This window comes from Hyperolius riggenbachi, chromosome 8 (genome assembly GCF_040937935.1).
Source record: "Hyperolius riggenbachi isolate aHypRig1 chromosome 8, aHypRig1.pri, whole genome shotgun sequence".
In the NCBI taxonomy this organism is placed as follows: domain Eukaryota; kingdom Metazoa; phylum Chordata; class Amphibia; order Anura; family Hyperoliidae; genus Hyperolius; species Hyperolius riggenbachi.
Genome location: NC_090653.1, coordinates 267,218,839 through 267,232,236, shown reverse-complemented (window position 1 = coordinate 267,232,236; position 13,398 = coordinate 267,218,839). Strand labels below are relative to the sequence as shown.

General features: G+C 45.1%; 1 protein-coding gene across 1 annotated transcript in view; it reads left to right on the top strand.

Annotated features, from left to right (window-relative positions):
* The window catches only part of FAM50A (family with sequence similarity 50 member A), a 42,902-nt gene extending 30,152 nt beyond the window's left edge, over positions 1-12,750 (top strand). The window contains exons 10-13 of the mRNA XM_068248811.1: positions 3,576-3,624; positions 7,967-8,037; positions 10,985-11,095; positions 12,609-12,750. Coding sequence (XP_068104912.1) covers positions 3,576-3,624; positions 7,967-8,037; positions 10,985-11,095; positions 12,609-12,617 — 240 coding nt within the window. The 3' untranslated portion in view covers positions 12,618-12,750. The remainder of the gene's footprint in view (positions 1-3,575; positions 3,625-7,966; positions 8,038-10,984; positions 11,096-12,608) is intronic.
* The last annotated feature ends 648 nt before the right edge of the window (positions 12,751-13,398 follow it).

The window sequence follows — 13,398 nt, the reverse complement described above, 5'->3', positions numbered from 1 at the left end:
AATGAGGTGTGTCCAAACTTTTGGTCTGTACAGTATACAGTATAAAAATTTAAATTATGCAAAATGAATACTTTCAAAGGGAGGTTGCATAGGGAGCAACCAACCACTGGAAGCAGGTGGAGATGCACAAACCCGACTTCACTCGGGTATCCAGAGAAGGGTGGTGATGGTTGCACTCTTGAAAACAGCAGTAAGGTCCTGACATGTGGTGACCAGACCTCATAAGGAGGTAAACGATCACAAAGGTGTTTCAATAGACAGGTCCAGAGGCTCTCTGCACCTAACTTCTGATACTCTTCTGCACTATATGAGGCCTGAGGAAGTGGGCAGAGACCCACGAAAGACGTTGCCTGTGCTTATTAAAAATATGAATTTGTCATTGAGATATGCCACCTCCCCTTTTCTTATGTTTTATACACTCACTCCTGGGCACCTCTTACCCCCTTGGAGCTTTTGCCAGGTGTTCCCATACTTTTGTCCACCCCCTTTACCCTAATATTAATCTTTTACTACATTGTCCGTAGGATATGAGATCTCAGCAGAAATACTAATATCCATTTCCCCTCCCCAGCTGCAAGCTCTGTATTACTCTTCACAATACAAAGCTATAGTGTCCTTTTCACACTGCTCTTACTATTTACAACCCTCTCTATCTCCTGAGTATAGGCCTTTCCCAAGCAATGTTTGATGGGCAAAATGAACATTAACCTCTTTTTCTGGACAGACGCAGTTGAAATCTACGTCCTGCATGTGGCAGCGCGGATCTGACAGGACGTAGATTTAAACAATCCTCGTCACGCAGCTCCCGTCCGATCGCGCTGTTCTTTCCCCGCTGCAATACACTCACCCTGCCGTCTCTATGACAGCAGAGCTCTGTGAGCCAGTCGGGAGCTGTTTTCATTGGCTCCTTACCCTGTCATCGCTGTAAGTCAATCCCATTGGCTTACATTGATTGACAGGGTCAGGAGCCAATGAAAGCGGCTCCCTAATGGCGCACAGTGCTCTAGCATCATAGAGACGGCAGAGAGAGAAACCTGCAGCGATGGGCGAGCGGCGAGACTGCACGGAGATTCATTGGTAAGCGCCGCTTTGCTGTTCCCATTAGTCTCTAGTCCTTAAAGTGACTCAGATGATTCTTGCCTTTTTTTTTTTTACTTACCCAGGGCTTCCTTCAGCCCCATAAGCATGGATGTGTCCCTCGCCGCCATCCTGCGATCACCCGCTCAGCCGCCGTCAACTCCTGGTACGTGGCTCCGTCAGATTCAATCTGACGTCAGCCGGGCCTTCTGCGCTTGCACAGAAGGTCCGCAGCTGACGTCACTGAGCCGCTTACCGGGGCTCACTGCGGCTGAACAGGACATCGCAGGAGGACGGCAAGGGACACATCCATGCTTATAGGGTTGGAGGAAGCCCGGGTAAGTAAAAAAAAAAAAAAAAAAGGCTCCTTTCTGAGTCCCTTTAACCTCCTTGCCGGTTATCCCGAACTCAGTTCGGGGTAACCTGCGCAGGAGGATTGCTCAGGCCCCGCTGGGCCGATTTGCATATTTTTTTTTTTTTGTTACAAGCAGCTAGCACTTTGCTAGCTGCTTGTAACTTCCGCTCGCCGCCGAGCCGCTCCCCCCCGCCTCAGAGCCCTGCGCTGCCTGGCCAATCAATTCCAGGCAGCGTTGAGGGGCGGATCGGGATTCCCTATGACGTCCCAACCCGCCCCGTCGCCATGGCGACCGGGGAAGCCCTGCAGGAAATCCCGTTCTCAACGGGATTTCCTGCATACTCTGATCGCCGAAGGCGATCGGAGTGGGTGGGGGGATGCCGCCGCTCAGCGGCTATCATGTAGCGAGCCCTCGGCTCGCTACATGATTTAAAAAAAAAAAAAAACTAAAAAAAACCTCCAGCGCTGCCTCCTTGCCGGAGGAATTGAACCAGCAAGGAGGTTAAGGGGGCAGAGACTGCTGGTACAGAACAGGTTATAGTGGTCTGAAACCCAGCATTACTACTTTGCTCTAAAAGATTCCTTACAGCTTTTAACGCTACTATCACAAATAAAAATCGTAGCAGAACATCATTCAATCAGTTAAGCACAGCACTTTGTCCTGCTATGGAAAGGCTATTCCGCTTTAAATCTGCATCCAGACTGGAGTTAACAGTATCTTTGTTTACATTCCAATGTAGTCCCATTGAGTGTAACAACTGAAAGCACTCTGAGCAGCTCTCTGTGCTTTAACCCTCCTGTCGGTACGCAGTTTCTGAGGCTGCGTCTGCGGGAGGGATTCTTTACATTAAATTTGTTGTTCTCCAAGTCCCCCCGCACGCTTCTGATCACCCCCAATCGCCACCGCTATACTTTACCTAGCAGCGATCCCGCAAGAGCCGCAGCCTCCCCAATGTGCTTCAGTCGTCGCTATGGCGATGATCAGACATGACGTCTGTCATCGACGACCTGAAGTCACACGCAATCCCGATCCTCCCCATAGCAAAGCCTGGCACTGATTGGAGAGCCTGCACCATCGCAGGATCCCTGGGGGGGGTACATATAGCGGTGGCAATCGGGGGGGGGGGGGGTATAGGTAGAGAGCGGATGGACTTGGGGGGTCACAGGTAGCTAGCGAACTGCTAGCTACAACGGATAAAACCATTTTTATTTAAAAAAAAACCTCCCCGGGCAGAGAAATCCCCTGCGGCGGCTACCCCGATTGTAGGTTGGGGTTACTGCCAGAAGGGTTAAGCATACACACAGTTCAAAACAGCTCACTAGAAGATTGTAATATATAATAAAAAGCAGCTGGAATAAAATGCAATGGCAGCTTTCAGGGTACATAAACTACACTTTTGTAATTTGTAGACAGACAATATTACCTGTGCGCAGAAGCAAATATAACTGTGTGGGTAATCAAAAGGAAAACACATTTTTATTGAATGTTATGTCAGAGTTTCAGACCACTTTAATTGAGGAGGCAGCCTATTTTAATAAGTTTTGATGTTTTATGAGATCCAACATCTAATTTTTTGAACTGTATGGTGTGTTCTATTAAACTGTATGATGTATTCTTCCCTTAAAGAGACTCTGAAGTCTCCAAAAAATGAGGTTTTTACTTTAAAAACCTCATTAACATTATTGCCCCTCTTAAATCGCTGCATCCGCGTGGCTGAAAACACCCTAAATCACCCCTAACTCGCCCGGCAATATCCACGACTTTCTTGGTCGTGGATTTTGATGGCGCCTCTATGCGCGTCAATCAGCGCGTATCTCCGCCTCTTCCCCGCCCCTCTCAGTGAAGGAAGACTGAGAGGGAGAGGCGGCGATCCGCGCTGATGGACACGTATGGAGGCAGAGCTGCAGCCAAATGCTCTGCCTCTATGCGGAAGGAGCCCGCAATGTACCCCAGAGAGTTTGGGGTGATTTAGGGTATTTTCAGGATGCGGCGATTTAAGAGGGGCAATAACGTTAATGAGGTTTTTAAAGTAAAAACCTCATTTTTTTGGAGACTTCAGAGTCTCCTTAACTTATGTTTTAGACTGTTGCTGCCATGTTGCGTTGTACCTCACTTTTAACCCGTTGTACTTTTCCCCTCCAGCATCACAGCTTTTACGATTTCATTGTTACAAAAGCCAGAGGCAAAAGTGGTGAGTAAATAACTTTTTTTACACTGTTGGGGTCCGTACACAGGCTAAATTAAAGTCAGTGCACAGAAACAAGTGACGTCACTCAAAGGTAATTATCTGGCAAAAAGAAACAACAAGTAGTTTAAAGGGACACCGAGCACTCCATAAAAATGACATTTCCACTTACCTGGGGCTTCCTCCAGCCCACTGTAGGCCGCGAGGACCCCTGGTGTCCTCCTGGCGGGCCCATTATCAGACGACTTTGGTCTGAAGTTGTCCGGTCTGCTTCCCTCTTCTTGATGAGTGTACTCACGCCGTCCGGCGTGAGAGTCCTGCGCATGGGCGGTTCTCTACTATTGAACCGCGCATGTGCAGGACTCTCTCACCCACTGGCGTGATGACACGTGGAGGCTGCCATATTCATTTCCATTTAAGCAATACTACTTTACTTGCCGTTCTGCTGATATTTCTGGTCAGTAGTGTCTGAATCACACATGAAACAAGCATGCATGTATTCCAGATTTCAGCAAGGCTTGGTGTACAGAGGCGCCAGAGTAGAATAAAAACGTTTAAAAACAGTCTAAAACAGGGGGATGTTTAGGTGGACTTACCTCCCTCGACCATATAAAAAAACTCAATTGAGTCACAATATAGCAATACAAAAAATCTTTTTATTATTCAACTCCACTTAGTGCAATGGGTTTTGCGGGTGTGGTCCCGCTTCATCAGGCAAACAGGAGTATAACTCAATAGGTCTAAATGCAGAAGTGAGCGCCTCTGTAGACAGAGATCCCGTTCTTTGGGGCTGGGGGGATGCCGCTGAGCAGCGGCTATAATGTAGCGAGACCTTGTCTCGCTACATGAGAATTTTTTTTTTTTTTTTTTTTTAAACGTCTGCTGCCCCCTGGCGGATTTTACTAAACCGCCAGGAGGGTTAAAGCAAAAAATCTTAGATATACTCACAAACATGGGTTACACATAGGCAACCACTTCAAGTGCATGGCGACGGGCGGGATGATGTCATCGACGTCAAAGGGGACTCCGATCCACCCCACAGCGCTGCCTGGCACTGATTGGCCAGGCAGCGCACGGGGTCTGGGGGGGCGGCTGCATGCGACGGATAGCGGCGGATCGGCAGGTAGCGGCGGCGATCGGATTGCACACACAGCTAGCAAAGTGCTAGCTGCGTGTAGCAAAAAAAAAAAAAATTATGCAAATCTGCCCAGCGGGGCCTGAGCGGTACCTTCCGGCGGCATAGCCCGAGCTCAGCTCGGGCTTACCGCCAGGAAGGTTAAACCACAACCAACTTAACAATATTACACCATATTGGGCTCTCGATTTCTCTTTGTTCTTCCAAGCATGCATGTATTCCAGTCAGACTTAAATCGAACACCTGTTCTGCATGCTTGTTTAGGGTCTATGGGTAAGAGTGTTAGAGGTAGAGGATCAGCAGTAGTGCCAGGCAATGCGCATTGTTTAAAAGGAAATAAATGTCAGCCTCCACATCCCACTCAGTTCAGTTGTCCTTTAATAAATGTGATTGAATGTGTCAGAAAACTGAGCCTTTCTTTTTGTTTTTAATTAACTGTAAGCTCATTAAGTGGTAGCTGCTGCCTTTTAATTTTCTGTTCAAAGATTCTAAATATAATTAACTAAAAAATGTGTAACTAGGGAGCACTATCCCAATATCAGAATATTTTGTTACATAATTATAGAATACTAAAACATTTCATCTATAACTGTTTAACAAAAGAGCACAGTAATACAATGTAGTGTAGTTACTCGTAATTACAGAAACTACAGTAGCGTTTACTAGTAGAAATCGCTGGATAATTGTGATAGTAGAATGTCTGTTAATTTACTAGTATTCTATTAACCTTTTACCTAACCACTTTCTCATGATAATCCTCCCTCTACCCACTCCTAACACTCTCTCGCTGCCTACGCTTAACACTACCTCCATAACCTACTCCTAACACTAACCTACCACTGCCTACACCTAACACTGTCCTCATTACTCACTCCTAACACTGACCTACCACTACCTACACCTAACACTGTCCTCATTACCCACTCCTAACATTGACCTACGCCTAACACTACCCCATTACCAATTCCTAACACTAAGCTACCACTACCTACGCCTAACACCACCCCCATTACTCCTAACGCTGTCTGCACTGTCCTTTCACTGCTTTTTATCATCTTCTGGGATTTGGCTATAACCTGGGCATTCAACGCCCAAATGCAGCTTGTTTGCGATCTGCGCAACACGCCGCAATCACAGCAGTGAGAGTAATCCCATTGTAGCAGCACTTTGCTGATGGCCAGCGATCAGCAAAGTGCTGATCATGGGGAAAAAAGCACCCCAGTGTGAATCTGTCCTAAATAGTTTTCCTGAATACTGATGGGTTGACTAGCACATTTGTTAATGAAGCCTAAATTTCCAAAAAAAATGTAACCAACTACATAAGGTTCCGGACTTAAGCTAGGCACAAAGCCAAATGTAAAAAAAAAAATGGAGATGCGGTGAGGTTGGCACTGGGGATAGCTGCTCCTAAGATATTGGTAAATCACCAATATTCTACTGTTGATTAATGGCCAATTCCGATAGTAGGGTATTGCTAATATTTGCCAATATTTTTTGATCACCAAACCTCAAGCTCTCCCTCTACACATGCATAACACTAACACTGCGATCTGTGCGGCCCTCAAACTATCTGCTTCGAGGAATAAACTGTGCTATATGGCTGGCTGGGCGCGCACATAACATAATGTGAAAGGCTGCATTTTATGTCATGTTATGTGCGGTTTTGGTGAGTTTGTGTTTAAGGCAGATGCGTTTTGCGTGCGTTTTAATGCATTTGCGGTTCGCATATGTAAAACGCATATGCATTTTGTATGCGTTTTTACATTTATGAAAATCACTAGGAAGACAACAGGAAGCAGAAATACATCAGAAATCTTTATTTATTTAAAAGCATCAAAAGCGCATACAAATCGCAATGCATTGCGCTTCATTATGTGCGTTTGATGCAGTGCATCGAGTAACATTGATGTATGCAACGCTAGCGTGTCTGCTATGTGTTCACCTAGCCAAAATGTTTAATTTGTAAAATTTGTCATCTGTTATTCCCTGATTGCAACGTGATCAGGAAATATCGGTCATTTTTAACTACCTTGCATCCTATTATATAGATCATAGACCTTTCAATTTGTAGCACCAACCTCACTAGCTTTGTACTTCTTAAAGGGAGTTTGAAGTGTAATTAAAAAAAAATGCTTGCATAAGGAGGGGGAGGACTCTGGGTCTGTCCTATAGAGCCTTCCAGTAACATTAGGGACTAAGGGAGAGGGACATTTTTGACCATTAATCACCCATTACACTATCCTTCACTGAGTAATTTTTACCCAAACGCCACAATTGTAATCAGACAATTAAAACGTGACAAACTTGACGTGAAAAAATGTAAGGGTTCTTTTTATTATTTTCTCTTAGTGACTTACCAAAACGTAAAAGCTGTGTCAGAACACAACATATTTAAAAAACAGCGCTGTTGTACAATAGCTGCATCACACCGTCAGCCAGACACACCACCAAACATTCCACATGCACACGGGCCCATAGAGACTGCAAGAATTCTCCAAAACTTCAGAGGAGGAAAATTAATTCCTAAACTGCATATATCAGAGATGAACATAAATCCCTAAGGTTGTCAAATAGGAAGGCGTAGGTTAATCCACAATAATAGTGCCAGTCCACAAGTCCGTTGACGAAAAAAATTCTCCCTATCTGCGTAGTAAAGCAAGCGAAAGCAGAGCAAAGCAATCCGCAGCATAGAGGTAAAGTCATATGAGCCTTGCTTATTACTCACATCTCTGGCAGCTTAAACCCGAAGTTCAGGATATTGATACCTCTCTGCAGGGGCCCCTGCACGTGCACGTGTTATCCCTCATGCACCGACAAGCTCCTTATCCATGCAGATATGCCAAACAGGATCGTGGCTGTAGTACTCCACCAATGCTCCTTACACCAGCACTCTGCCGTGCGCCGCAGTCACCTTCTGCCTCTGCACTGCTATGAACTCCTCGAGTCCCATCTTGGCTTGGTGAGACCCAGCAATTCCAGCCGATTGGGTTCCCTTATAGAGGTTGTCCCCATGATACTTGAGCCTGCCAGAAATAGAGCGCGCTCGGTGGTGAGCCGGACCGAATAAATGACACAATTCATAAAAACATTCCAGCATGCTGTCAGCCTGGCAGACAAGTCGCTGCACCTGTTTAGGCATTTTGTTTATCAGTTTAGGTGTCACAGGTACCGAGCCATGATGGTGATTAAGTAATCCCTCTCCTCGTGTTTCAGGTCCTCTGTTTAACTTCGATGTACATGAAGATGTCCGGTTGTTGAGCGATGCCACTGTGGAGAAAGATGAAGTGAGGAAACTGATCTTATATCTTTGCATAGGATCTACACCATAAATAGAATGTTTAACTTCCTTGTATTGTATAGAAGCTTTTGAATACATTGTAAATCTGAAGTTGCCTAAAACAAGACTTAGATACTTACCTAAAAGGCCCCTACACACGCCTGACTAAGGGCCCATACACAATGTCAACTGATGTCGCCCGTTGATCAGCATCTGATCCCCTTGGGTGACATCGCTGGGCCGGAATGCACACGTGTCAGCTGTGTAGCTGACAACATGCTATGTTACTATGTGGGGGGGACAATGAGTGATGCATGGGTGACGTCACGTGGGTAAGCGAAACAAACAATGGGATTGGTAGGAGGTTCGGCGTCTCTTGGGTTGGGTACATCCTTGTGGTGGATCACTCGCGGGTTGAGTGTCAGGTGCTGATTGTCGATTGATGTGGTTGTTAGCTGAGTTAAGTCAGGCGCGTGTACGGTGGTCCCCAACTCGCCCCCATGTTAGCTGATAGCATTGTCTGTGCTGCTCCACCGTGGGATATCACGCATGTGCCACTCCATTGTCCTCCTGCTGCATAGCAACATAATGTGTCGTCGGCTACATAGCTGACACGCGTCTGTAAAGGCTGGTCAGCGATGTTGCACTAGGGGATTGAGTCCCATTCACCGACAGGCGAAATATAATCAAGGGGTGTGTACGCACCTTAAGAAGAAGATCGTCCCATAGATCCTTCTCAGTCCTCACTCCGTGCTCTCTGTCCACTGCTGCCCCCTGTGAAGTTCTTCAACCAGCTTGGTGGAATACTACTTCTGTCCTCCTTAGGCAGTCTGTGGAAGTACTTGTGTCCCTGAATGCTGCTGAAGACGGGTGGATCCGTACTGACCACATGCAGGTCCACTCGGGAACACAAGTTCATTCAAACACTGCTGAGAAGTCCTGAAGGCGCAGAACTTCATCGGGGACAGAGGAGGAGCGAGGGAATGGGATGCAGTGCCTTCCCTCTACATCGGTATTTGTTTTGTTTTTATGTATTACAAATCTCTCTATTTGAAAGTACACCTTGCATCTCACAGCTATGGCACCTGCTATCTTGACATCATGTTGTGCCAGTTTCTTGGCTAAAATTTAGAGTTCACATCGCATCCATTCAGATCACAACCCTCAGAGCAGGCATTCAGATCACGACCCTCAGAGCAGGCATTCAGATCACGACCCTCAGAGCAGACATTTAGATCACAACCCTCAGAGCAGGCATTCAGATCAGGGAAGACCTGATTACTATATGTGCTCCAGGCACGGTTCAGAATGAAGATTAATAACCTCAAAATCATAAGAAAACAGACCGGTCCTCGAAAAGGTACCTCGCCACTCAAGTATATTATGGTAATCAAATTAACACTTTTTTTTTTTTTTTTTTACACAAACGCACACAAAGAACCCCAAACACTAAAAACATAGTGGGAAGCAGACAGTATAAATATATAATTAAGTACCATATTTTTCAGCATATAAGGCGCTCCAGAATATAAGTCGAACCAAGGTTTAGAGAGCAAAAAAAAAAAAAAAAAAATACTAAACCTGGTATGACCATGTTCCAGGGTCGTCCCCCCCCCCCCCTCTCACTCCCTTGTGTATAATTAGCAGCGTCTGCAGCTTGGCTCCCCTAATCCATGGTTCCTGCAGACCTGTTCTCTTCTGCACGGCTCCCCCTAGTGTCAGCCTTTTCTGATAATCAGCAAAAGCTGACACTAGACAGGGAAGGGGCTTTTTGCAGTCATTTTTTAGACTGCAGTGGGAAGCCCCTTCCCCATAGTTTATAGACATTATCAAGGTCACCAGATTCTGGTGGGGCGCAGGGGGTAAAACAGCCGCGATCAGGGCACACGGCATGTCCTGCAGATGGGAACATGCCTCTGTCCCTTTTTTGGATTTATTAACCCGCCTCAGGTTCTCTTTAATAACCTTAGTACTAGTTATTAGCCTGTTGACAAGTCTCAGTATTGAGTACCCAATGCCTGGACACTGAGCAGAATTGTTTTTACTATAGATGGCCAATCATTCTACCTTGCATACAAATCTATTCTGAATTGTGGGCTGCTTGTGATAGGGCCAATCAAATGCAGCTTTTGCTACCCTCCTGACCAATTCCACCTGGCATACAAACTGCATTAGATGTGCATGCAAGCTGGAATGATCAACCTCTCATTAAAGGGACTCCGAGCAGTGCAGAAACTATGGAAAGATGCATATCATTTTAAAGCTCTCTTTCTCCTCTTTCCAATGATATATAAACCGCCGCCCTACGCCTTTTAGTTTTCGCTATTGAAATTGCCGCGGCCGCGATTTCAATCGCGAAAATAAAGAAAACCAAAAGGCGTAGAGCGACGATTTAGGGGTCACCAGAAAGAGGAGAAAGAGAGCTTTAAAATGATATCCATCTTTCCATAGTTACTTGTATTACACAGGACGACACTTTCCCCAGTGTCAGCAGCTCCATTCAGCAGAAAAAGTCGGCCTGTGTAATACAATGTAACTGTGGAAAGATGGATATCATTTTAAAGCTCTCTTCCTCCTCTTTCTGGCGACACCTAAATCGTTGCCCTACGCCTTTTAGTTTTCTTTATTTTCGCGATTTAAATTGCGGCCGCGGCCATTTCAGTCGCGAAAATAGCGATAACTAAAAGGCGTAGGGCGGCGGTTTATATATCGTTGGAAAGAGGAGAAACAGAGCTTTAAAATGATATGCATCTTTCCATAGTTTGTGCACTGCTCGGAGTCCCTTTAACCATTTCTGTTACACCTTTCCCTGTTAGTTGTTTTTGCCCCTCCCTCTTTGAGCCTGGTTCCCGCCTTATCTTCTGGTTGGCTGATGTGAGATCACATGCAGCTGTAGTGGTAATCTTGTCTTTCTCCTGCACATTTGCTGAGTCTATCCTGTCTCCTCCTCTCAGTCTCACGCTGGGAAGGTCGTTCTCCGGAGCTGGTATGAGAAGAACAAGCACATATTCCCGGCCAGCCGATGGGAGCCGTACGACCCGGAGAAAAAGTGGGACAAGTATACAGTAAGTGCAGCTTTAAAGGGGCCAAACTGTAAAACTTCAAATCCGTACATGCGTTTGTCCCAGAGTTAAAGCACTTTTTTTTTTTTTTTGCCTATGTAGCTGTCCCTTATACTCAGAGTTCCCCAACCCTGTCCTCAAGGCCCACCAACAGTACATGTTTTGCAGAAAACCACAAACATTCACAGGTTGGGTAGTTAGTGTCTCAGCAGAGCTGATTTACTACCTCTGTGGACTGCCACAAAACATGCACTGTTGGTGGGCCTTGAGGACAGGGTTGGGGAACACTACATAGTATAATCTGACAGCTCAGACTTTCTTGCTGACAGCAGTGCTGATAATTTGCACAGTGAGCAGAGTTCCCATCTTATTCCTTTAACCACTTTTTCCACCACTACAGTATATCTAAGTCCTCTGTGACTTCATCTAAGCCACAAGGATGTAGATATACATCTTGTAGCAGAAGCAGTGCTGTGCAGGATTGGGCTTGCTCCTGGGCAAAACCTCTGGCACTATCTGCTGAAAGGGAATATATGTTTCCTGAGCCAATAAGATTAATTTTTACCATTAAAAATACTTTAATTTTCTCAGTTCATAGTGAAAAACAGACTAGCATTATTTCAGAATCAAATAGCTTCACCATAAATTGTGACAGGAATGTAATTTAAGTTTTGTGATAAACCGTAGAAATAGCCAAACGAAATGTGTTTTTTACAATAGTGCTTTTTATTTTTCAACTGGAATTGGTAAAACTGAAAAATGCTTTCTATTTTTTCCCTATTAAAATGCATAGAAAACAAAATTATTCAAGGGAAAAAATACCATACAATGAAAGCCTAGTTAGTCTTGAAAAAATTTATATATTTCATTTAGGTGTCATAAGTAGGGCTAACGTTATTGCTGATTAAATAAGGACATAGCTAAAATGGCACAACTGCTCTGGTCCATAAGGGGGAAACAAGGTCTGGATGCCAAGTGGTTAAAGGACACCTGATGTGAGAGGAATATGGAGGCTGTTGTATTTATTTCCTGTTAAACAATAGTGGTTGCCTGGCAGTCTTGTCTGCATCACTCATCTGAAACAAGCATGCAGCTCATCTAGTCAAACTTCAGTCAGAAACCTCTCCCTCTGTGCATAGAACTCTGGTACGAACATTCCGTACAGATCACCTGGCAGAACTAAAGATGTCACCTCCAGTGATAACTGTCAGAATGTAAATCAGGGAGAGGAAAGATTTTACAATGGGCACTGAACACTTTTACTAAATAATTTATAAATGAATATTGTAAAAAATTAGCAATTTTATTTATGTCATTTTCATTACAGTATTTTTTGTATAAATCCCAATAACGTGCTGTCAATTGTTATTGGTCCAAGTTCAAGCTGCATAAAATGTTATATTTTAATGCAAGTAGAATTATTTGCATGTCACTGATCATCCGTAGTGGCCACATTGTGCCATGGTGGGTATATTATGATGAGATTCTTACTGTGCTGTGTATTTACTCTCTGCAGATTCGGTGATCAGGTCGGGAGCCTCGTCCTCTCCAAGTCCAGCTGGGAGAGAAGAGATCGGTCCGTGTATTATTGGCTCATGTACATATTGTTGTTGTGTGTCTTGTCTGTATGTAGCACAGAATAAATGTATTATTTGTCACTATTGGTTTTTTTTATTCTCTGCCCCTCTGTATACACTTTGCACAAAAACAGTTTTGTTTGCAGTCAGTTATGGGAATGTTAGCTGAATGGTTACTATTTCACATAATGGAATTTACAGAGAAACTGATGGATGAGAACTGAACAATAGTTGTAGAGGGGAAGGGGAGGAGGGAGTGTTGCGGCTTCTCTTAAAGCGGTATTGTCACCATAAAAATCAAATTTCAACAGCAACTGGTCTGAGTCCTTTGTGCAATATAGATTCTTATGCTGTATTCAAAATTTTAAAAAATATGTCTGCAGGTATTGTTTGGGGGTATTGCATTACTGGACATTTATTTCGCCATCGCCGGACTTTTGCTTGCCGGCGCTCTCCTATCTATAATATATTCACCCATTTCCCCTCCTTCTAACCCACCCACCCCTTCCTTGCTTCCCCACCCACATCTGTCCTCTTCCCTGGTTGGCTGACACCGCATGTGACGTCTATACTAGTCGCCACAGGTGTCAGTCACAGCCACCATGGGAAGAGGAGCTGGAGGAAGCCTGCCGCTGCCCGCCGCCCACATGACCGCCGCTGCCCACATGACCGCCGCTCCGCCGCTGCCCACATGACCGCCGCTGCCCACATCACGCCGCTGCCCACATG